The sequence below is a fragment of the Camelus ferus genome, chromosome 10 (genome assembly GCF_009834535.1).
Source record: "Camelus ferus isolate YT-003-E chromosome 10, BCGSAC_Cfer_1.0, whole genome shotgun sequence".
Lineage (NCBI taxonomy): Eukaryota > Metazoa > Chordata > Mammalia > Artiodactyla > Camelidae > Camelus > Camelus ferus.
The window spans coordinates 42,666,711-42,693,091 of NC_045705.1; the positions used below are offsets into that span (position 1 = coordinate 42,666,711).

General features: G+C 42.5%; 1 protein-coding gene across 1 annotated transcript in view; it reads right to left on the reverse strand.

Annotated features, from left to right (window-relative positions):
- Positions 1-3,759: 3,759 nt before the first annotated feature.
- RAB38 (RAB38, member RAS oncogene family) overlaps positions 3,760-26,381 on the reverse strand; it is a 56,656-nt gene continuing 34,034 nt past the window's right edge. The window contains exon 3 of the mRNA XM_014565781.2: positions 3,760-4,617. Coding sequence (XP_014421267.2) covers positions 4,465-4,617 — 153 coding nt within the window. The 3' untranslated portion in view covers positions 3,760-4,464. The remainder of the gene's footprint in view (positions 4,618-26,381) is intronic.

Consider the following 26,381-nt stretch of genomic DNA (forward strand, 5'->3'; position numbering starts at 1 on the left):
GGATGCCTTGGTTTTAACATTTGACTTCTCTCTTGACACGTGGTGAATTGTTTACATGAATGAGTCTCCTACCTGAAATTAATACCTGAAGATCTGAGACCTCGACTTAGTGTGTATTTCCATAAGGATGCCTAGACAGGTGCTGGGGATGCAGTAAATGTTCCGTAAATATTCACTGAGGGAATGAAGAAATCAATGAACATTTATTTTGAAGACTGTACATTACAACTTTCTGTGGTAGGCGAGGGTCGGGAGACACTTAGTCCTGATCTTACCATACGTATCTTAGACATCACATTTCAGTGGATGTTTAGAAAGAAAAACTGGGGATTAGAGATCCCATGGTAATGAAAGCTATTGTCTGGATGCTCAGATGTTTTAAGAGCTACCAGCAATTGTAGCTCAATCAAAAATGAAAATCTCTTCATTGGGAGGGGATCTTTGGAAGCACTGGTAGTGTAGACCGGTGAGACAGGGAAGGGAAGGACACCAAAAATTTGTGCTAATGAGCGGATTACCATAGTGTGAAACTTGGCCTCAGTCCCACTGGGGACCTCTGAGAGTGTGACTAGAACAAGGCTTGGATTTCTCCCACCCGAGGGGTGAGGAAGCTGGAGTATTTATCTACCAGTTTAGGTCAGTCTCAGATGAGGCCGCTCCTGGAGGTGTTAACTCGGTAGCACTCTGCCCTGTCTGTGTGAGACAAACATGCTCCAGTGCATCCAGGGAGCATTTTTAGGCAGAGGCACAGGGGATTTTAGGGGTTTGCAATGGAAGGTCATACGCCTGGGGGATACGGGCACTTCCTCCACTGCTTTTACCATAGTCCACACCGTGCACTACCCAGACTCACTCATCCTGCACGTTAAGTCCATTCTTTCACTGACTTTTTTTTTTTAAAAAGGTCACTTGTCATAATTCCAAAAAAGAGAGAACACGTGGGCACTTACAACGGGAGGCTTGTAGTCTCGACGGTTGCAGTTAATCTTGAAACTGTAATTGACATTCATCATTTCTCTCCTTTAAACACTTCCCTTGCCTTGACCAGCTTGCTTCTAGTCTCAGTTCATCATGTGGTGGCATCATGCAGGCTTTTATCCCCGAGAGGATGAGTCCCTGGTTACTTGTCTTCATCAGGACGTTGTTGCTGCCATTGCCCTTTCGGTTCTCACCAGGGACACGTCAAGAGGCAGGCCAGGGAGTCCCGTGACTTCCAGACACAGTCCTCCCTGCTCCATTATTTAGCAGCAACCCTATGTCCTCCTCATGATCAGGATGAATTAGCCCTGTCTGTGCAGTAACTGCCTTCTCTGCCTGCTGGCCTGTGGGCATGAGGCTCCAAGAACAATCAGGCAGCAGCTGAAGCTGTGGATTGACTGTGTCCCCTGGTAGAAATATGAAGACTTCTAACTCTGCAGAACCAGAAGCTGTATAAAGGGAAGGCCACTTTTTAAATGGATTATTGAAAGTGATATTGCTAGCTCTCCAGGACTCAGCACTAAGGACACTCACGCCATTTAATAGTCCAAGCACAGCTTGACTCTGAACCATGTAGGGTGTCATTCCCAGCAAAATACAACAATATATTTACAGTCTCAAACCTGGTCTACAGAGAACAACCATCACTGAGCTTCTCGTTGAAGCTGGCATCCCTCTTCTGGGGTCACTCTTCACTGCTTTAGTGAAGGGGGAATGTCTTCTGGGCTCTCCCGAGGAACATAATCAAGCTGGTAGTTTCTCTGACATTACAAAATAAATTTATTATAACGTGCCCACCTCTCTGAGATCTTGGAACTCTTCTCTAGTACTTTGCCAAGGTAACTCTGACATCTCCACATCATTTATTTTAGGCCAGCATTGTTTCCAAGTTTCAAAGCGCTATTCCAGTAGCACATTGGGATCAGCTCCAGGTGTACTTGCCAGAATGTTAAACATTAACTCGTGAAAGAGTGCTCTCACAGCAATAGATTATCAATTATCTGGTCTTACAGTCTGTCCTCCCTGATCCAGCATCTCAAGACCAATTCCTCTGAATGTTCTCCAGATTCCTACTAGCAATTATCAGCCAGGTTCTGTAGTTTATTTGATTAATAATCGATTTTACCCTGCAACGTAGATCATCCTTTTCCACTCAGGTCCTACTGAGACTTGGTCCTAATTATTTGTCCAGAAGCAATGAGGGGAGATAGGAGCAGAACCTGAGATGGGAAACACCTTGTAAAACACCCTGCTGAAGTAGGGCTTTTGACGTGGTAATTGGCTGTTCTCTCCTCGGAAAGGGAAGGGCCTCTTTTTCTGGAGCAGAGTTTCAGAAGATTCTCTGGGTTCAAGGCTCTTAAGAGCATCTACCCAGATATCTCCTCCTATAGTTCAGTGTCTGACTCCTTCCCTGTAAGGATCTTGGTTTTAGTGGAGGAGACTTGCCAGCCATGTGAATTTGGCCTCCTTTACAATTCTGCTTTTCCGAAAATCAAGTCTTAGGCCTGATTTTCAGCGTGGTCTACCCTGTAGCTGAAGGAAACGAGGGTCGTTCTGATGATTGCTTGGAGGTCTTCAAGCTTCCACACAAAGTCCTGAGTTGAGTGTTGGCTGGCCCAAGTCTGTGATTTTTTTTCTTATGGACGTTTATAGAAGTTAACTAATTCCACAGTCTCATGTCTTTCAAGCATAAGAGCAGTAAAAACTCCCATCTAGCTGTACTTTTATCCCAATCTGCCTGATGAGAGTCTTAGTACTTATGGTGCTGTAGCTTGCCAAGGGTTAGCTCCACCACATTATCCACCAGCAAGGGGGTCCTTGCTACCACTTGGGTGGTGAATGATTCAATTCAAAAGCTGGTATTGAGGATCTGCTTCCTAAACCACCTCTGTCCCAACTAGCTTAGGCTGGGTTTGTGCTCCCCCACAAGACCCTGAAACAAGGAGTTGAGTGAAAGTAGTTTATTTGGGAAGTGACCCAGGAAGCACCAGTAGAGGAGTGGGGAAGTGAGGAAAGAAGGAAAGGAAGCCAATAAGGGATGAGCCAGGTGGGAATGTTAATCCCACTGGGGATGTCTGAGAGGCCGCCTAGAGCACGCCTGAGAATTGTCCTTCCTGAGAGACAAAGAAACTAGGGTGTTTATACCCCCCAATCCCAGCTATCATTGGTTGAGGGCTGCTCTGGAGACGTTAATTCCCTGGCCTGCCTGCCTCATGGGTTAAGTGCTCCAGAGGCCAGACAGTGCCCTCAGGGAAAGGGTCACAGATGCGAATAAAAGGAAGCTGTGCGGTTGGTACTCATGGAAACAGTGAATGCCAAGATGATATGGGGAGGACACCTCAAAACAGATGTTGCAATGCTCCTGTGAGTGTATTATGAATATTAATGTAAAATAATGCCATTAAAAAGTAGTGGCTACGTGCAGCATACCTGCACCACGGCCAGTGTGCAAAGCAAGATAACACCGTGAGTATTTTAGCTGTTTCCTTGGACGTTGACTGCCCTGTCACCTTTCATGACCAGAATATATGAGGATATATTCCTCTGCTTAACCAAAAAAGTACACACACACTGCTCACTTTCTTGGCCTAAATACCAATATGAACTGTACATACAGATGCACTGAACTCAGCCCGGTTTTAACAGTTCCCCGCAGTTCCTTTAAATGCCCATTACCCATCTCTTCTTTGAAATTAAATTTTAGAAGTGGGTCTTGAGAACGATGGACACACAGGCAAAAAAAAGTTCACAATACTAAGACATTTAAAGCACTCTGGGAAATAAGGAAACAGCATCTTTTAATGTTTTATTTTTCACTTGTGAAAATATATATAATATATATTACATGTCCAGAAGAGTCCCACAGCTTGAGTCAGAGAAAGCTAACAGAAAGGCACATACCGGGGTCAGTTAGACCAACATTCAGGGCACAGCAAGTGACGACAAAGACAACAAAGGCACAGGAGGCGTGTACATGACTCTGAAGTGCTACACGAGAGCCAGCTCGAGGTCTGCTGAGAATGGAGGTCATCTCTGGAGAAAAGTCCCCTTTCTGCTTAACAGGCCTGCCAGACCAGCAGAGGATGTATTGAAATCTGGACAATGACACCGGGGACAAAGTGAAAGCCAACGCTTACACTGGCAGCCAGGCTGCTCTTTCCCCCTTTCCTTCTCAGACCGGAGGCCTTGGCTGATTCAAAGACGCAAATAGCAGGGCCGACTCTGGCCCTGCAGAATCGTGGGCAGCTACAGGACAGGCTTTTGTAACAGACTAAATATTTTAAAAGCTTGTAAACAGGGCGCCGATGCCGGAGGGAAAACATAAAAAGAACGCTTGCTATTTCTCTTATAGGAAAGGTACAGGCATCGCTCCTTGGCTGGCCCTGGGGGTCTGCCGGTCCAGCCGCTGGCCCAGCATGGTAAGCATGGAGACCTAACTCATGAGATGACTGGATTGCTTCCCTCGTGCACCCGCCCAGGAGCCTACTAAGACCTGGCACAGCTGGAGCAGCTGACAACCTTGGGCGATGCGAGATGGGGCTTCACAATGTCAGGCTCAATGGACTCCATCAGGTCACACTCGTTTGCAAGTATATGTTTCACCAGGCATCTGGACGCTTCATCAATGTTTATATTTTCCTGAGGGGGAAAACAGTTTCGTTAGTCAACATTCTAGAATAATGCTGTAGCAGACACCTATATGAGACGAAAGGGCAGTATTTTTAGCAGTTCATTTAAATATCGCTTCCTACCCCCTATCCATGCACACTCTTTCTGTTCCCCTCCCTCTCATTCATTCCTTCAAAGAACTTTCCTTTTCAGTCTTTCACAGAAGTAAAAATATGTGTTTGTTTTGTCACTTACTAGGGATAGTGTCTAGTGGGCCCAGTTAGTAGGCTGAATTGAAGTTAGAGGGCCACTTGCTTATTTTTACACTTTTACACACTTTTACACTACAGCATACATATTATTGTAGAAGACACCTAAGCTTCAGTCTAACTTAGGTTCATCATTGCCGTCTGCCACGTACTATTTCTGTGACCTTGGTGTGAAATAGGAATAATAAGATACCACGTGTAGTGGTCGTTAGTGGTTTCAAAGGTATTTCTGGGTGTCTGCCTTCTAGTCACATGGTAGGAGTGCGCTGCTCCGACCTCTTTGAAGTTGGGCCTGGACACGTGCCTGTCGCTGGACAGTGAAATGCGGGGTAAATGTTGTGTCTCACTTTCACTTTCGCATAGAACCGGTAAGGACCAATGCTCTGTTCACCGTGCTCTTCTCTCCCTGCTTCTGCCACCACGGAAAGCAGAGATGGAAGTTCTCCCTGCCTAGGTCTGTGAACGGAGCTCAAGAAGACCCACGTATCCCACGATGATGCGTGTAGCAAGAGTGAGAATTATGACCTTGTTGCTTTAAGACACTGAGATTTGGGGTTGCTTATTACTTGTGACATTCCCTAGACAAGCCAGATGGACATAATTCTTCAAAGGAAACTATTAAACCAGAAAGATGAGTCTAGTGTCAAGAATGAAGTCAGCTTCAATTGGGGGAATATAGGGAGCAAACATTTGAATCTAAAATATATTGTTTATTCAATAACTATAGATTGAGTTGCCTTTTCTCTGCTAGTCAGAAAACTGAGAAATACAGAATATTTACTGCTAGTATACTAAACGAAAAACCAGTCAAATTTGACTGTCATCACAATTTGTAGAATTTCTCTGATGTATTTCTTTATGTTCAGTGTAAAGCAATAAGGACTTTTTTGGTCAAATTGTTTTGCTATGAAGCTTTGTTGTCCCATCTGAAGTATAACTCCTTCTCCCAAATTTTTGTGTGCATGTCAAAGTTGCTGATATATTTTGAGATCATTCCACAGAATCCTATTCCATGGGAAATGTAAGAGGTAATGATGGTTTCCAAATGGTGCCTATGGCTAATGCTATTAGACATAAACATTCATTAGCATGTTCCCTATCATTCAAGTCCAATCCTGAGTTCACGTGCCATGAAAGTTTGACGTAACTTTTCGAGTTCCAGAAACAACACATGTCTCCCATTTATAGAGCCTTCATAAAAATGTTTCTGAGGGTTTCTAAATCTAAAGCAAGTTCTGGCTGCCTTTTTGTTTGTTGGTGATGTTTTTCCTCGTTTTTATACCAGAATTCATGTCTCCGAGCTTCTCTTTCCTCGTCTCTATCTATAGGAGGGTATTGAAGATAATAATTATCAAATAAAAATTGCTTCCCTTTATGGGCTGCAGGGGTCATTGGTACTTTCATCGTGCTGGGCACTTTATATCCACGATCTTATTTAGACCCATTTAAAGCCCTATAAGGCGAGGATTAGTTTTTTGTTCTTACTCATTTTGTTGTTATTGTTGGGGTAGAGGTGGAAGTGACCTTTCTTCCTTCAGCTCAAGTGTGTGCCTCATGCCCTGGAAGTCAGTCCATAGCGTCCATGCTGGGTGGGTTACTGAGCCTTCAAGTCACTGCCCACGCTTTCCACGCCTCCTGCCACTCGTCGTCTTCCTGGCATCGTGCGCAGGGCCACACCTGAACTACCTGCTCTCAGGCAGTAGTGAGGCGTAGGCAGCGTTTGGCTCTCTGGGGCAGACGCAGGCCAATGCTTCGCTCTCGAGTCCAGCCGTTTGTTCCTGTCATCAATTTGGAAGCCTGGTCCGTGGTCCCCTACTGCCTCTTACTCAAGGAACGTGAGGATGTGTAGCTTCACTTGCCCTCCCAGGTCTTGGCATCATAAGCCAGCACAGCTCACTAAAGAAGCTCTACAGTTGGGTGGTTTGAACGTGCCTGCCCAGCCCTGAACAAATACTTTGGTTCTCACGGGGTTCTTGTGTGTGTGTCGGGGAAGGAGGCAGCAACATCCCACCCCAAATACCAAATGCGGGGCATCATCATAGCTGTGGCAGGTCAGAAAGCTTAAGTTCAGAGAAATTAAGAGACTCCCTCCCACCCCAAGATCATGCAGTGCGTGGGTTTGAGAGCCAGGGCTCCTACCCAGGTCTTTCTGACATCACAGCCTGGCTCTTCTTAACCTAAGTCCTTTTCAAGACTGCTCTGAAGATCATGTGCAAGGACAAAAGTCTGGCTGCAGTGTTAGGCCCAGTGGTGCTAAATAAATCTTAGTTCCTTTCTCTTTCTTGAACAAGTTTTAAGCATTTAAAAAGGCCTTCCTTCACATACAAGTTAGATTTGACAGTATTTTTTAATTCTCCACTCATATATCGACTTGCCAGTTAAATATGGTTTTCCTTCATTAACGTGCAAATTGGCAAAATCTCCCAATGAGGAAAGTGAAGTGTGAACAAATGAATGAAAATCCATCATCCTTATGAGAAAAAACAACTAAAACCTAAGCTCAATTAGTGGCAGCTTAGGAGGATCATTTTAACAAAAGATAAGATGATGCTGGAGAAATTGTGATGTTTAACGCACCAAGCAAAGGCGTTAGGAGTAGGGCACGAGGCCATGGGGGATGGGGCTCTAGACCCAGGGCACCGTAAGAGTCAAGGAGTGGCAATGCCTGCTTTGGAATCACAAAAAGGAACAGGGTAGCAGGTCATGATGACCAAGCCACAGTCATTCAATCAACACTATTTAGATGCCCTCTAAATATGAGACATACAAAGATAAAGAGGACAAAGTCAGCTGTCCTTGACTGAGCTCATACTAGCAAGGCAAACAGCAAAGGGGTAATAGGTTGGAAAGGGCATCTGGGGCCAGTTCACTGTAGAGCCTTGAATGCTAAGTTGGTCAGATACGAGTCATTGAGAGTTTTTTTGGGTTTTTTTGCAAGGGAAGCGTCAGTAAACACAATCTGATATAAATTCATTACTAGACAAAACCATACAAACCCTGAGCACCCCTTTTTATTATTTAATCTATCAGTAAGCATTTAGGAAACACCTATGATACGCACCATGGTGCTGGTTCCATGGCATATCTATTTCAGATTGGAAGCTTTAAGGCGAAGCTGGGAAGAGGAGCAAGCAAGAGAGTCACCACACGCGTCCTATAAAAAAGCATGGCGTGTAGTGTTTACAGCACAGGCCTGAAGCCAAACTCTCATCTCGGCTCCCATCTTCTGGCTGCGTGACCTTGGGAAAACTGTTTTAACCACTCTGCACCTCAGTTTCCTCATCTGTGAAAAGGGAATCAAGAGATCTACTTTGCAGGTGATTCCAAGTGAATACATGTTAACACTTAGAACTTGTGAAACAGAGCACCATGAATGTTACCTATGTATTCTCTTCATTTAGTCACCAGGAGAACACAGTCCTGTGTGTATTCTGCTCCTTCATTTTGCAGCAGAGGAAACTGAGATTGAGAAGGGGTAAGCAGCTGCCCCGAAACACACACTGGTAAGTGGTAAGGCCGGGTGTGAGCCCAGGGACAAGAGTAAATAGTAACGTCTGTCATGGTCTTCCCCTTATACCGACTACAAATAGGCTAGCTGAACAGTGTTCAGAGCACAGGCTTGGAGCCAGACCCTTAGCTCAAGTCCCCCTAAATATTTCCCAAAATAAATAAACGAACAGCAGGGCCAGGGCATGTGTTTCCAGCATCAAAAGGGTAGGAAGTTGCAGTCGGGGCCTCAGGCAAGGCCGATTTATACTGCTGGTCCTCCTGCCTTTCTATACACCACTGAAGTCACAGCCAAGGCCTAGGCGAGGAGAAGGAATAGCAATATAGAACGAACTTCCTCTCCCCTTCTGTCCAAGGTGAGCATGAATAAGCAAACCCTGCTTGATAAAACTGTAAGTTCAGTCCTTTTGGGCAATTACATTACGATATAATTGACTGAGTTACGTGGCACCCAGGTAGACACAGCCAAGCCTGCATATTCTAGGTGACTGTGGGGAAGCAGAGCTGCTGCTCAAGTGCAAAATAGTACCTGGGAATTTTTATTGACAATTATTCTAGAGAGTTGTCACACCTCCAGGAGCAACTTTTGCCGAAAGGTAAATTATACATCCTATGACTTCCAAGACAAGAATACTTTTTTTTTTTGTATATATATATGTGTGTATTTTTTTTAATTGAAGTATAGCCAGTTTACAATGTTATGTCAATTTCTGGTGTACAGCACATTTTTGTATTTTATTTTAATTAATTTATCTTTTAGTTTTTTGGGGGAGGAGGTAATTAGGTTTGTTTATTTATTTATTCATTTATTTATTTGCTTTTAGAGGCGGTACTGGGGATTGAACCCAGGACCCTGTGCATGCTAAGCATACACTCTACCCACTGAGCTGTACACCCCAAGACATGGATACTTTAGACTGAACCTGACTGTGATTTATTTACATATTTGCAACATGACAAGATGGTCTATTGTGCTGACTACTTTAGGTTGATATGTGCTCATCTTTATGGCACTGCCCAGAATTGTTTCACTTGTATCAGTAAGCATGCCTGAGAAACAGGCTTAAGATGCCTAACAAAGCATTTTAGTAAAAACCAATGGTAGTAGGTACAGAGTGAGTTCTGAGTGTCTACTCCACGCCGGGCACATAGCAGGTGCAATATTTATGAAATAATGTTCACATCCAAACCTCACGAAAATCTACTAAAGAACTAATAGCCATTATTTTAAAGGTAAGGAAACTTTAATCTTTAATAAGGTTAGGTAACTTATGCAGAACAGAACAAAAGCTTGGTCAGTCTGTCGTACCAACCAAGACTGGCCTGACTCCACTTTCTATCCTGCTCCCATGCAGTACATGACTGTTTCTCCAAGGATTAAGGCAGATCCTAAAATAGTTTTATTCCTAAATCAGTAGTTCTCAATCCTGGCTGCATATTCAGGTCACTTGGAGAGTTCAAAAAAATCTTTCACCAGAGCCCTCCTCACAGACATTGGTCTGGGATGAGGCCCAGCATGGATTTTGTTTTTTGTTTTTTTTTAAAAAGATTCTCCCCTCCCTTAAAATGTGCATCCAGATTTGAGACACACTCATATAATTAAGAATGCCTTTAAAGATGCTCCTTTTTTATCTCAATTGTGAACTCTCTGGAAATAACATTTAATACAGTGATTTTAAGCTGCAGTGATTCTGATCTTCCCTTAGAGGAAGGCATATAAATCTAACTATCTGAGGTCTTGGGTCCTTGTCAGTTTTTTAATTAGTTCTTCAGAACATCTGTCTGGTGGCAAATTATTTAATCTCTGACCCTTGGTGCCAGAGAGCAAAAGTATCCTACCAGAAAGCCTTCCCATCTGCCTAGTTAGAAGCTGGCAAAGAATTCATCCTCTAATCTTTCCAAAGGCATCAGCCTCACACATAACACCCAGTGCACCAGAAGCTCCGAGGTCAGGGCACTGAATTCCTCAGCCCCAGTGAAGTTTTAATTAGAGCCGATGGCCCACCAGATAGTAACACCACTGTGAAAAGTCTTACACAGAGCAGGTGTTGTACAAATGCTTTCTCTAAGATTCAGCACTTGTTTACTGAGCACATAAGGGCCAGACCTCTTACTAGCTCTCATTTACTGCAGTTCACGTCTGATATGGGGCAAGCAGAGTGCACACCTGTATTTATTTTTGTCTGCCTAGCACTTCTTTCGTCCCTCATCCCCCAGATCACTCCCCTTCCCTTTGGGCAACTGCTTCCTCCCACTGCTCCTACTGGGGCTCCTCCAAACTGAGCCCCGCGTCTTAGATGTTGTTCTCAGAAGTTGGTGTTTTGGCATTTCATTTAATCTTCACAATAAAGCTGGGGTGGGAGGTACTGCCCTTATTTGACAGAACAGGAAGGTGAGATTCAGGGAGCTCCTCAGGGTCTCAGGGATGGCAAGGGGCAGGATCTGCCTTCCAACTCCAGTCCTCAAAGGTTCTCTATTTTCTCTCTTTCTTCTCCTTGCCGACTTCTGAGTCAATGGCCAACAGCTTGTAAGTGCCCAAGCAAAGGTCTACCTAAATCCAGAGCTGATGGTTTTGCACTTCGCCACATTTTCTCCAGAAAGGAACACAGAAGTGGAGAGTGTGATTTAGACAAACCACGTCTTACTGATACCCTACTATTTGAAAGTTACCAGACTTCAGTCTACCTACAGGACACTGGGAAGGACAGACGGAGCCATCTTATCACCGATTTCAACACAGGATAGAGTCCACTGTCCGCATGAAGATATGAGGGAAGAACAGGAAAGTTCCCAAATAAACCAGCTCCAAAAACTGCCTCCCTCATCCTCACCAAGCCTGAGTGCAGCCCCTGTCCTTGATGCACTAGGTGTCAAAGTCCATCTCAAACCCTCTTCCTCCCCTTTTTCTATAGTCCCAGGACCTCATACCTTACAGCTCTTGTCCCTATCTGCCTCCCACTATTGTAGCAGCATCTGGAACCCCACTTCGGCCATGAAGCCTCTCCAGGCTCACAGAGAACCACCCAATACTGAAGAGCGAGGGAAATCAGACATCACTAATGCGACCTGCTCTTTTGACGCATCTGGAAATTAAGGCCACGGAGAAGGAAGTGACTTGCTGGGCATCACACGGGCTACCTTGCTGCTTGCACATCTCTGTGTTTCCAGAAATATTACCCCTTCTGAGTAGCCTTCTCTCAGCTCTATGAACTGTATCTTCAGGGCTCCCTGGCACTTCCCACCCACCTGGCACTTATCACTGACTCGTAACTGCCTGCTGTATGTGTCCTTAGAGACAGGGATGGTATCTTACTATATTCGTGCTTCTGGCTTCCAGTTCAGGGCCTAGTGTATAAAAGATCTCTAACAGATGATACCAAAATTAGCTGGTACTGCTGATAACATTTTATAGGCCAGGTACCTTTTAAGTACTTTACCTGTATTAACGAAGATAATCCTCATGAAAATTCAAGTGGATAAATTGAGGAATAAAGAGGTTAGAATTTTTCCCAGGGTCACGCAGCCAGCAAGTCAAACTTTCAGCACCTGATTCTCCAGCCCACGCTCAGCCACTCATCCTATGACCCCAGAGAGTTGAGCACAATTAAATGACAAAGCCAGACTCCAGCCCAGCGCCCCTGGTCTTAACCTCCTGTGTCATATTCCTCTCCATAAATGTTTACTGACTCTAGTCTCCTAATTTAATGGCACACAATAATCAGTCTTGAAAAGAGAAGAAAGAAAAAACATACATATTGAAAATATCATTTAGCCAGACTTAATAAACCCTGTTAATGAAGATATAGAAGCCTTCAGTCAAAATACTTTCTCATTCATTAGTCTGAGGAGATAAATAGCTCACCAGACACAAAATATTGATAGTAATAATTACTAACATTCATGAACACTTACTGTGGAACATGGGTGCTAAGCATGTATGCTTCATATATAACCTCACTCAACCTCAGTACACCCTGGGGGTGAGCTATACTATTAACCTATTTTACAGATTAAGAGACTGAGACATATATAGGATAAGCTACTTAGCCAAGTGTTTGCTGGATTTACTCAATTCAAAGTCATATTTATGAAGTTCTAACTATGAGCAGAAATTACCTGTTTTATAATTCATTTCTGTTATGATTAAATGCTTTCATCCTGGCACCGCTATGTGCCGTGTCTGAGAACTGAGACTGGAGCACTGCTGTCCCAGGAAGCAGCAGAGTGTCATAGGAAGAGAATGAGCTTTGGAGTCAAGCTTTAAACTTGGTTTTGCCACTTACTGCAGAACCAAGGGCAAGTCCAAATCCTGAGCCTGTGAAATGAGGCTAATGGCAACTGCCCTTCATAGGGTACACGTTGGAATCAGATGGCACACACAGATGAAGCACCTAGACATTGCATACAGGGCCTCAGATGAACACATGCTCCCTTCTCATGTCCGCTTCTCTTCACCTTCACCTCTTAGGTCATTCTTCAGCGATCACTTCTCATCAGACGTCACCTCTGACTCCCCCAGTCTGCAACAAGCACCCCTCTATTCCAGTACCTGTCAGTGGTCAATATGTGATGGCTTGTTTGTATCCTTACAGCTCTGGGGGCTCCTGGGGGCATCACTGCTTCAGCCTAGTGTCTAGAACAGTGCCTGCAGGCAGCCGGCACTTGGAAGATACTGCGTAGATGAATGGACAAATGAATGAATGAATGAATGAATGAATGAACAAATCAACGAAGCCGTCATAAGAAGAACAAGTTCAGATTTCAACCTGAAAATAATTTCAGGTGTGGGTGATTTATATAGGGCGTGAAAAGGCAAACATACAGCAGAACTTACTTCACAAGTCAAACTGCCTGTTCTTATCTTGTTTTCCAGTTACAATTAGACACCATTCTTTTTAGGTGAAATGAAGGAAGACTGACTGAACCAGTTTATAAAAATTGAGCTGAGCTGCTAAAGGCTTGGCAGTTGAGCAACCTACGTTGGGGTACTGACTCTGCTCTTTTAAAAATAATTCTTCATATCTGGTTGCTTCAAAAACGATTTCAGGTGGCTTACACTCTTTAGTAACTAGATGAACTTAGACAAAAGACTTAATTTTTCTGATCCTCACCTAGAATTTAGAGATAATAGCACCCACCTTACAGAATTACCAGGATTAGAAATATCATATTTGGGGCAAAAGTGGAAGTTGGGTAACATTATATATTCTTGTGACTCTAAATTATACGTAACTATTTTAATATCATCTTCTCCTCTTAAGAACTTTTAAGAAACTGAATGAAAGGTCAGTTCTAGCTTAACAATTTCTTTTCAGGCTTCTAATTTATCTTTTCTTTATATATGAGCCTTTTAGTCCAGCCCTCAACTAACTCTTTTAAAATTATTTTTTATTGACGTGTAGTTGATTTACAATGTTAGGTTCAGGTGTACGGCAAAGGGATTCAGTTATACATATACATACATATATATTTTTTCTTTTCAGATTCTTTTCCATTGTATGTCAACCAACTCTTTAGTAGAGTTTGAAATCCTTGCTTTTCCAGATAGTATAAATGAAACTCTTTCTGCCACCATTATTAGAATAACGTTAGCTTGGGTGAAGACATACAGGAGCAAGAACTGGGAGTGAAAGTGGATGTGTTGAAACTAAACAAATCCGTCTTTTGATCACCTTTTTGTATTTAGAATGTCACGACATTGGCTACCTACCAGAAGTCTAGCCCCGGCCCTAGAATGTGCGTCTGTTCCTCCCTAATTACCGCTGCTGTCTAGTTCCTAAATTCCACAGTGAGACAACAAGGCATTCCTAGCCTGGGCAACCTCCCTGAGGAAGCATGCGCTGTATAATTTTCCTCTTCCTGATGTGGAATAACACTACCCTTTTCTTCATTCTACAAACTTGTAATAGGGAAAAAAAAGAAGAGAGACATCCATTTAAAGTGCCTATCATGTAATACTGAAATAGCATGTGACTAAATGAAATAATTCATTATTCCGCAAATAATCGTTGAGCACTTTCCATGGACCAGGCACTATTCATCAAAGTCTTCGCACTCTGGGCTTTAACACACTCTGGAGTCAGCCATGATCTGATTATCTTATTAGGCGAGGCCTCCTCTGCCTCTGCTGAGAGATTCTGGTGGTGGTAAGCTCCTTGCTCACACTCAAGCGGACATTTCACCCTAAGTCGGGCCCTGTGTAGCCTCCTCTCTGGTCATGTGCCTCCATCCTCCTCCCCTGGCAATCGTCCTCCGATTTCCTGCCAGACTGTCTCCCAACTACTCTAATTACAGTGTAGGGACGGTCATGCCTCACCCCCATTCCCAGCTCAGAAAAGCCTTTATTGGCTCACATTGCCTACTCAGAATCAATGCAGATGACTACACTGAGGGCCAACCAGTATGGCCACGACTCAACTCTCCTGTCTCATCTGCACTGGCTCATCTTACTTGGCTAAGTTCCAACTAAACTAAGCCACAGGCCATTCCCTCAGTGTGCTCTGCTTGGGTTATTCTTATTCCATCTCCATCCGTAGGTCCCCTGCCCATCTAGAGCAAACATACCTCACTTGGAAGAATTTAGCTGCTGACATCTCACTGATTCACAAGGATTTCGTCTTATTCTGCTTTGAACTTTTGGATGAAATTCAGGTACACCGTCCAGTTTCAGAATTGTCCCGTCATTTTGAGTTTTTATTATCTGCGTATTTGTTCAAGAGAATAGGTGCAGTAGAAAGACTCAGAATTCTCCTAGCTCTGCCAGTGCTAGCTGGGGAACCTCAGGGAAGCCACCATAAGTTCTCTCTGAGCCCCAACTCCTTTACCTGTAATCAGTGATAAAAATAATGCCAACCTCACAAGGTTGTTGAGAATGTGTATAAAATGAGATGAGAAATTTGAAAGAACTCAGCCATAGTGTAGGCATACAAGAGATCCTGAAAAGAAAATACGACACTTAGGAAACAATACAACATTGCATAAGTATGATTATTAAGTTTTACGTAAGAATGTTTGGAGGGACAAACATAATTCTTTGTTAGAGTAAAATATCTCAAAGTGGGTTCTGAAGTTTCATAAGATGGTACAGGGAGAAAAAGGGCATTGTATGGTTAAATAACTTTAGGAATGTTAAGTTAAAAATAATTCAAAATGTTTCTTTGTCACAGGATTCCTCAGAGTCCTAGACGCTCACAGAATGTGGCATGTGATTGAACTTCTTGCATTAAATGGAGAAGAGGTTTAGCATCATGGAGGGAGGGCATGAGGGGAACGGGAGCAACACAGCAGAACTGGGAGCAGAAGAGGCAGACCCTCAACAATAGCATGTGAGTCAAGAAAAGGCAGACTCAGGTTGGCAAGCGAGGCTTGGAGAGAAGCCATCTGTTCCTTTCCCCCTCTCATCTCCAAGTAGAGAATGTGCAGTTTTCATAAACTTATCTGATTACAGAACTCTTATCTCCTGCTCTGGCTCACAGGGCTGGTGTTCCTCTTTGCACAACTTGGCAACTTTTGATCAGGAGTAGTGGTGGGATAAATGGGAGTGGCTGTGGATGGCAGTTGCGGGTGTGGGTGAATAAAGACACTTATTAACTAATTTTGTATTGTACTTTTGGTTTTTTTTTTTTTATATCCTTACCTAGGTAGTACTACCTCCATTTTTTACCTTCCTCCATTTTTCTGAGACCTGTCTGAAAAGAAGTACATGAGTTTTTTGTTTGTTTATTTGTTTTTAACATGACTTTAACAGAGCAGAATGAGATAATGTTCATAACAAAATTGGAAACAGCGGGCCTGATGGGTCCTGACCTTACCCCCTCTGGCGGCCTCTTCTGAGCAACGCCCCACCCCAACCTGAGCTAGGTTGGGTCGGGTAGAGCTCTTAGTGCTTCCATAGCTGTTCCCTAGAGTAACTTCACACATGCACGATTGCAACGACTTTAGAAATTTATCTTCTTCCTAGATAGTAAACTTCTTGAAAGCAGAAGTGGCACTTTTTTGTGCTTGGAGTGTTACCAGCAGCTTACACAGGGCCTGTTGGCACGTACATGCTCAACAAGTAACTTATGAATGAAGCAGCCCGTGAAAGGGAAAGAAAAATGGACTAATACCAATTAAAAATCAGAAAAATATTGTGAGCTGCTCTACGTTGAAATCTATTATAGTGAAGTTCCTGTACACTCAGGAAGGCTTTAGACAGAGAATTAAGGGACCTGGGTCCTGGCCTTGATGTTGCTACAAGTTAGTACAGTCATTATAAACAGATCAAGTCTTCGCTGTGGCATGGGTTTCATCAGGTGCAGAAGGAGAGAATTTATCTTCTGCCTTTTTCCGTACAGGACTGACGCTGACTCTTAAGACTACCCCCAGCTCTTGACTAATGTAGTTAAACTTGTGAGAGTCCTAAGAATAATGCTCCCTTAATGGGGAACATTTCTCAAATTGAGAGCTTAATTGTAAGACGTCTATTTAACCAGTCATTTACTAGAGCGAGGGTGCTCCATCTACATGATTAGCTGTACGTTTTTGGTTGCAAAAAATCAGAAACCCATTGAATTGCCTAGGTCATTGGGAGGGTAGCTCCCAGGAGTGACAGAATTGCTAAAAGATTCAGGCCACTGCCAAGATTCATAGGAAATGAAATCAGACTTTCCAACACCATCAGGTCAGCTCAATTTCCTCTATCTGCCTCACAGCTTTTTGCATATAAAGAGTCGCTGGGCTTATACCCATACGCGTAGCTTTGCCACCCATGAGAAAGGGCCTCCTATCCCCAAACTCAGGGAAGGGCTCTGATGAGTTTGGCTTCAGTCACATGTTCACACTTGAGACTCAAGCAACTCTAAGTCCAGGAGAGAAATGGTACTAGGAGGGGCCTCCTTAGGTCATGTGGACACTATCAGCTGATTACTCTGACTTCAGAGACAGAGTAAGGAGGAGCTGAACACTTTCACTGAGGCAACCTGTAGGGAGAGCTGAAGGGAATGGCTCGGGGGTGAGAGCACAGAACTGGCCAGGGAGGAATCACGGCAAGAATCAGGAACCCTCCCTTGTTTACTGTCCCTTTTTGTGGACATTCACTGTCATCTACACCAGTGCAGGTGTGTGCATTAACATTTTAGACACATACAAGCAATGTATGATTCAAAAAAGAAACAGAAAACTATTTTCCCACCGAGTTATGCATCCTGAAACTGAGACACATCCAGTGGCATCTGATAACTTCAACATGTGCACAATAAGTGGACGATTCAGGATCTTATATTGGACATACAAAAAGAGGAAAGCAGAGCTGAAACATAAATGACCTAAAAAGAAGTACCTCTTCAGAAAGGCTTAAAGCAGTTGCTTAATAAATTTTTCAAGGAAAAAAAGAGGTTTCTTAGGGCTTAAAACAACCTCAATTCTGATTTTCTGCTTGTTCATACAGAATTCTACTGAATTAAATAGATTCAAGAAGACAATAACGTTGCCAGATAAGGGACGTTTCTGCTTCAAATGTAAACTTTAAAAATATCGACTTTGTTCATGAGAACCACTTAAGATGTATTACGTGTTTTCTTGCATTATAAAATATTATTCAGAAGACGATTTACCTCTTTTAACTGACCCTGGGTACCTTTTACTTTTCTCTTCCTCCTCCTTCTGGTATTATGTATATGCAGCTTTAGGTCTATAGCTAGTAAGTCAGTTCTATGGGCTGACACTTAAAGGATAAATATGACTTAAAAGAGGTAGGTGGAATTCTTTTAAATATATATGTATTTCTGATTAGAAGGAAGCAGACCAAATGTTAACAGTGAAATCAATTGGTGGTTTGATTTCACATCATTTTAATCTTCTAATTTATAATTCTGGTTCTTTTATAAGTTCTTCATAAGGAGTTTGTGTTTTTTAATAATCACATTCAAAGGAATGGAACAAAGAAAATAAGTGATTAATTTTGAACTATGAACAGTGTAAGAAGCCCTAATACCTCTGAAGCCCATACAACAGGAAGGAGAGACACTATCTATAAATATTTCATGAACTGTAAGATAGAAATAGATAAGAATGAATGGAAAGTTATGTCGGTTTTCCTCACATATGAAAAACAAGCCAAAATATTGTCTAGGAGAAAAAAAAAAAAAAGGAGAGGAAGCTCAGAAACAGAAATTCTAACTGTACAATGATGAGTAACCCAATGAAGAAGAAAGAGGAAAGAGATCTTAAAAAAAATGTTTGACTACAGGAATATCTCAGGTAAAATCAGGTTTAAAAATAACACATACAAAAGACAGAAGGAGAAGGGATATGAGCTCAGAACAGACTCAAGGGTGGTCTGAACTCATCCAGATCGGGTCAGGAAGCTCAAGTCTAAGAACATGCCTGGGAAAATGCTAAAGGCAGAAAAAGACAGTGTAGGGGTTTATTCAGAGCAAAGTATTGTCACAAAGAGGCAGACTTGTTCTTGAAGAATATGGTGTGAGGTTGTCAGGTGACACAGAGAAGGCAGACCTAACAACAAACTAACTTGGTTTTCTTCTGTAATAAGGATTTCAGATTGGACGATCAGGAGACTGCCTGTCACGTCTTACCTTTAACACCCCCCCATAATCTTCTGTGGACAAGGTGGCTATTGGTTGGCTTCAAAGTAGAATGGGTAGATTTCATTGACTCAAATGGTCCCCAAGGACTACTCATTATTTATTTACATTAAACAAGAGTACTTACTAAGTCAGTGGCACAGAGCTCAAACCTCTGACCTCATGAGGAATTAACCTCATTTTTTACCCAAAATTTGGAGGAAGTCATAAAAGGCATACTTAGCAAATTTTTGTTAGACACAAAGGCAAGAAGCAGAACTGACATGATGATGAAATTGGGATTTTACAGTATTCTCATATGGATACGAACACTTCTACTTATTGTTGGCAAATATAAATTAGTTCATCATTTTGGAAAATGGATATGAAATTGTATAACAATAACCATAAAAAATATCCATTCCTTCTGATCCAGTAATTCTACTAAGAATAAAGCCTAATAATATAGTCTTAAATGTACAAAATATTTTATGCAAAAAGTACTCATTATGACATCATTTTTAATAGTGAACACTGAAAACTACTCAAGTGTAGGATTAATTATAGGAGATACTATAGTATATCCTTCTGATATTAAATATTCTGTTATTAATATTAAAATAATTAATATAAATATTATTCTGTTATTAAAATTATATTTACAAAGAGCTTAGCATGAAAAAATTCTCATGATAAATTTAAAAATTGCATATAATATGATGTAATTAAGAGATATGACAATGTCAACAGTGATCAATCCTGTGTGGGAGCGTTTTTGTGATTTTCTTTTTCATTATTAACTTCCACTTTTCCTAAAGATTTATTTTCTCCATTTGGCATTTCCATTCATACCCTGACTATTCTATTTACAGCATATGCAACATCTCCTCTTCCTTTCTAACAGAATCCCGATCATGTATCGGTAGCCCCAACTTGATTTCCCTGGTTTCCCTGTGCTAAAGGTAGTTGAGGCTAATGAAACAGAAGTGGAAGCAGCTGGGTGGGGCTTCTAGTAAAACTTATTTTCTAAACTTTAAAAAAGAGAGGGGGCAGACTCAGTTGTTACATGCCTTTTGCTCTTCACCTTTCCAGAAGACGTGTTCCTGGCTAGAAACCAGTACGGCAGGCTGAAATCCAGGCTGTCCCTATGACTCCCAGCTCCTGGGGCACATGACCACCGAGTGTAGATGGGGCCTGTAAACAGGATGGAACAGTCACTCCCTTGACTGCTGCCTTCTGTAAGGCTCCACTGTGGACTGGGAAGAGACCCTCCTCCCGCCATGCTGCGACAAGGCCACGTGGCTGGGAACTGAAGTCAGCCTCTAGGTCAGCTGTCATGTTTTTGGACTCTTTCAAATGTAGACATGTTAGGTAGTTAGATAGGTGGGAACACCGGGCAGACAGGTGGAGGAGAGGGAGGGTGGTCCGGGAGATGGTGTTACACTCGCCTCCAGCATAAAGGGACTTTATTTCTTCTAAATGAGTGCCAGCCAGAAACTGGTTAAAACCCGACAGCCACAGCTGCGGGGTAGCAGAAAGGACTTAATGGGACATGACCCAACGTTCACTGTGTTATAATTAACATTGTGGTTTGGGCCCCACACCCCATGGATTCTTCTGTATACGCCGTGGGTGAGGACATGCGCAAAAGGAGCCAAACATGACTAAGCATTCCAGGGACAAGAGCTGCCGATCAATCAAAAGACCACCTCTAAGTGAGGATATAAGGGAAGGGGAGACAAAAGCCACAGCTTTTCCTCCCTTAGATCCGCCCGCCTCCCATTCTTGGAGGTGTACTTTTCCTTTTTTTAAATAAATATTTTAAAACCATTTGTTACACAACGCACCATCTGCTGACTGTAAACTTGCCTTTCGGGCATGACGAGAACTGGGTTCTTTACGTTTTGGGGTAACAGATGGACATAACCCTAACTGAAACTGAAATTTTACTTTGATAAGCAAAACAATAGATTAAAAATGAATCTGGACAGGGGAGGGTATAGCTCGGTGGTAGAGTGCATGCTTAGCATGCACGAGGTCCTGGGTTCAATCTCTGGTACCTCCATTTAGTAAGTAGATAAGTAAATAAACCTAATTACCCCTGCCAAAAATTCTTTTTTTATTTTAAAAAATGAAACTGGAATCATAGATGAAAGCCTCAGAATAAATTTTAATAAACATTAATGTAAAATCCTACACTTGGGTTCAAATTGTCAATAGCTTACATGCATGAGACCTTATTTGGCAGTGTATTATTTGCACAAAAGTGGGGAGGGCTTTTAGATAACCATGAGTGCAGCATGTGTCAACAGTTTGATCCAACTGTTAAAAGAAATAAGTACAGTACAATACTATCTAAAATAAAAATGTGACCCAGGCAAGGTATGTTAAAGCCTCATTATACCAGGCTCTGGTCATCTACATGTGGTATGTTGTCAGCAGATCTGGTTCCTACACTGAGAAAAAGGCATATGGACAGATTACAGGGTATCCAGGTAGGGGGACCAGGGTGGGAAGGACTCCTAAAGCCATTTCACACAAACAACAGGCTGGAGTTCTTAACAAAGAGAAGTCTTACAAAAGAGTGAAAAGTCATTCTGTACTGGGGATTTGTGAAAGCCAAACAAGAAACATAGATGTTGGAAACATTCTAAATTTGAAAGCACTATACAAATGTTAACTATTATCATTTTGATCATTCTTGGCAAGTCACAAAAGTTGACTTTCAATCTACATGATGAAGTTAATTTACAAGGTTTCTAAATATTTTGGCCCTTTCATAGACCTGAAACTTAAATTTGTATAATTGCTCTTAGAGTTAAATTTAAATATCTCCAACCACTCTAAAACCCTGTGAAAGCCATGTTCCAGTCATACCCTAGCCACCTCTGACCTATGAAAGAACTACTGGCAACTTAAAAGGAAGTGCACTGTCGACAGCACAGAGGGAGATGATCACTTAGTCTTCTTACCTGCCTACTTTGATTTTCAGACCCACTAACTTGCAGAAACAGTGAATAAATCTGCTATTTGATGATTTAGAGAGAGTGCCGATGTTATGCAATCTATTCTTTGTTTTTTTTCCTTGTCTAGCATCTCCCCACTGTACTCCTGAGATGAAGAGCACAGGCAAGGAAGATGGAAGCGCAGGCTAATGAAAAATGTAATCGTATTAGGATTGTACACTGAGAAGAGTCCATTGTGTTCCAGTCTCAGCTCTTTTGCAAAATACTTATTCCCCCTGCTACTTCCTCTCTCTGTAGCCTCATTTTCTTGTCTAAATGCTGGGAGTGCTCAGAGATCAGTCCTTGGTCCTCTTACCTGCAGCCTGGACTTTGCTCCTGTACTCCCGAATCAAACACAATTACCTACTTGACATCTGCTCTTTGATGTCTTATCGATTTTCACATACACAAAACTGAATCCTGACCGCTTTCCCCCCTGACCCATCCACATCTCAGGACCCCAAGCTCAGAAAGTGGCAACTCCACTTTTCCAGTTGCTCAGGACAAGAACTGTAGAGCCATCCCCATATCCTCTTTCTCTCATAACCTTCATCCAGATCATCAGGAAATCCTGTCTGCTGTATGTTCAGAAATACACACTGAATTTAATTACTTCCTGCAACTTTTCTGCAGTGGAGTCCTAGCTGATCTTCTGCTTCCAACCTTTCCCACTACAGTCCAAGTGCACTATAACCACAAGAATGGCTGTTTAAGTCAAATCATATCTCATCTCTGATAACACCCAATATCTTTCCATCTCACGCAGAGCAAAACCCAACATTGTTACAACGTTCTAAAGATTGAACACGTCCCCATCACCTCTCTTACCTCATCTCTGTTGTCCTAGTAAAGCACAGCTATCAGTTCATGCCACGGGGCCTCTGCACATACTATACTCTCTTCCTGGACCATTCCCCTCCCAGAAGTCTATATGGCTCAGTACTGTCCCTCTTTCAAATCTTTAATTTAAAAAAATACCTGAGTGAGACTAGGCCTCAATTAAAAAGAAAAAAAAAAAAAAAAACTTGAAACCTTCCCAGGTCAGCTGTCTAAAATTGCTCCCCTCTCTTTGACCTCCCCCCTACATCCCATGCATATATGCCACTCCAGCTCTAGACTCCTTCCCGTGTTAATTGTCTGCCTAGCACTTAGTTCCACCTGACAAGCTATATAGCGCACTTACTTATCACTCCATTATCTGTCTCCACCCCTACAATGCAGGCGCCAGGAAGGCAAGGATTGTCTCTGTTTTGTCCAGGTGTAGTTCTGGAGCCTAACACGATGTCTGTCCCATGGAAAAGAGGCACTCCATGAATATGTGTAGAATGAATAAATGAAACCATAAAATAATGGGTTAGACAACAAGATGACTTTGAAGTGCTCTCCAAATCTAATTTTCCTGTGTTTCCCTGCAGCGGTAGAAGACGTACGACATGATAAGTGGGGGACTGAGGGCGGGTTTCTATCGCAGCGGTAACACGAGACCTCTTTAGACTTTCATAATTCGAATTTACTGCTCATGTCTGTCCTTCTTTACAAAAATCTGAGACATAAGACCTACACTTATAACCAGATGAACCAGACAGTGCTAATTCTCTTTCCAAAGGAACTCTTCCTTTTCAAAAGGGCTCACCCAGAGAGAGCTGCCACAATGAGCCCCTTGAGGTCACATTTTAAAAAAAGGGGATTTACACCCAATGTTTCAGAAACACTCTGCACACACAATGCTAGGTACCCACTGCCGACACCCTCTCTCTCATTTTGGGGAACCCGGAGAGCGTGAAAGCTAAATGATTTGCCTTGCGGTTCACAAAGATTGTGCCTCGGCTAGAGCATTCAGAGTGACCGAGAATCAGAAATGTTCTCAACAGAGGACTTCCTTCCCCTGAAGCAACCTGTGACAGGCAAACTTATTCTCAAGAGACGACTCCACTCTGTTTAGTTCAAGGACATGGGTTCGCAGCTCTTGATTTTTCCGTCAGTGACTTTGCTGCTTTATTCCTGGAACAGTCTAATCACTGCAGAATCCCCCTGGACACGCCGGGCTCGCCTTGTCTCTGAGCAGGGCCCCAGCACGTCAGGCCAGAGGACAGGCTCCTGAGAGGCGGTGGCTGCTGCTTCCCCCTCAAGTCTAGTGGGTGATTGATTCCCCCTCCCCCGAATCCCAGCAGGTTCTCCCAAGAAATCAATACCTCGCTAGTCAGCGAAGCAGAGGGAGATGAACAGAAGGCCTCGAGAGAGCAGGGCTGTTGCCACAGATCCAGGGATGCTCCAGAGATGGCATACAAGATGCATCAAAGAAGGTAAAGGACCACAAAGTAGGGACAAACAAATCAACACTGAAAAAAAAGAAGTAAAGACGTAGCACAGGGAGGGAGCAGGCAAACATGTCTTAGTAGCAAAACCCCTCCTGAAGCAAGGAAGCAACCCTTTCCAGAAGGGCTTGACCGTGGTTCTGACAGAGGAGACAGCCTTTGCCCTTTGTTTTCCTTTCAAAAGTAGAAAGCTGGGACACAAAGCACCAGGAAGGTCTGGGATCAGTCAGACCGGAGTTTAAATCCTAGCCCTGGTACTCCTTTGGGGAAGTTACTTAAATCCTGCTGGACTTTGGTGTCCACATTGTAAGATGAAGATAAAATAATCCTAATCGTAAAATAAACTGGAATGAATTAAGTTACATAATGACTAAGACTGAGTTGGAAATAAAGTAGACAATTACCAGAAGGTCAAAGACCATGGGCACCTTCCAGTTAAAGATGGCAGACTGAGAGAATATATTTATTTCCTTTCTTTACCAAACCTCTGGAAAAATGATTTCAAAGGAACAAAATACTTCAAATAGAATCTCAGAAATTAAAAGAATAAGAAAATGTGCATCAGCCTCCAAGAGATTTCAACACATTGTTAGATCTCTGAAAGTAATGGAGAAGAGGATGCACACATCGTGGTCTAAAGGATACGTAGAGGGAGATATGGATAATCAGAGAACTTAGTATCTGTTCACCCCAAATTTCTAATTCATCCCTCCCCGGCCTTCCCCTTTGGTAACGATAAGATTGTTTCCTCTGTCTGCGAGTCTGTTTCTGTTTTGTAAATAAATTCATTTGTATCACTTTTTATATTCATAACTAAGAAAAGTATGCTACAGAAAAGAACAATCAGAGAATAAGAAATCTCTTCAAAATTAAAACTATGACTGCTGAAATTAAAAATTACAATAGAAGAGTAGAAATGAAGTCAAAAAATAAAAGAATAAAATAAAAATTGCAACGTTGGAAATATGAGAAAAAGAGAAAGCATAGTAGGTTCACTGGCTCAACTCAAAAAGTTACAGCAAACTAGAAGTTCCATAAAGAAAGAACAAAAAAAATGTGGAGGGGGTAAGAAAACCATCAAAGAAATAACCAGGAAGTTCACACTGAATTGTAATTATTTGTTTATACTGGATTTTCTTCCAAGAGACTGAGAACTTCTTAATGGGGGGATACTGTGCCCTTTATCACCGGCACCTCAGTGCTTAGCAAAGTGCCTACATGAATACATAGTAGGTATTCAAGGAATACATCAGGAATGAATGAATGAACGAACGAGTGACTGAGTGAACAAAGTCTAACACGATGCGTCTGAATCAGGGATCACAGTTAAAATCACCAACGGACTGTTTTCCAAATACATACATTCTATGCCCCTCCAGACATCTGGAGTAGGGCTGAGGCACCTGAATTTTAACCAGCAATTCATGCATCCCTGCTGTACAACTCTTCAAGAATCACACCATCGTGGGGAGGAGACAGCTCAGTGGTAGAGTGCGTGCTTAGCATACACAAGGTCCTGGGTTCAATCCCCAGTGACTCCTCCAAAAATAAATAAATAAGTAAAACCTAATTACCTCCCCCCAAAAAATTAAAAATAAAAAAAAATTAAAAAGAAAGAATCAAGTCATTGGATAGAATTCTGGACAAGATCTGAAGTCCAGGTTTCTCCAGTGGAAATCACTGAAAAGCTTCCCTGGAACTCCATTTCTTTACTAGTGAAAAAAAAAGACAAATACGATATTCACTGTGTGTGGCTTAAATGACAGGGTTTGAAACAAAGGAGAGACACATGTGAAGTAAGATTGTGAGCATTTCAGTGAGAAGGAAACTGCTAAATTCTTGTTCTGGAGAGTGAAGGAGGAATAGGCTGGCTAATAAAACCCAGAGGCTGATGGTAGATTCTTGCAGGATGCTATGTGGACTCACCAGTCTGGGCCCAAAGCACTAAGCGGGGGCTGCTTCCCTCATCTTCATTTTTCTTCTCTCCTTCCCCCTCCTGCACTGTGGGGCACTGCAATCTCCCTGCTGTGCGAAGTGTCTAGAGAGCTTTCTGGATGAAAGGACTTACATAATGTGGAATCCTCCTGGGAAATACAGCAGTAAATTAATTTTTCTGCTTCTGCACAGTTTTCTAAG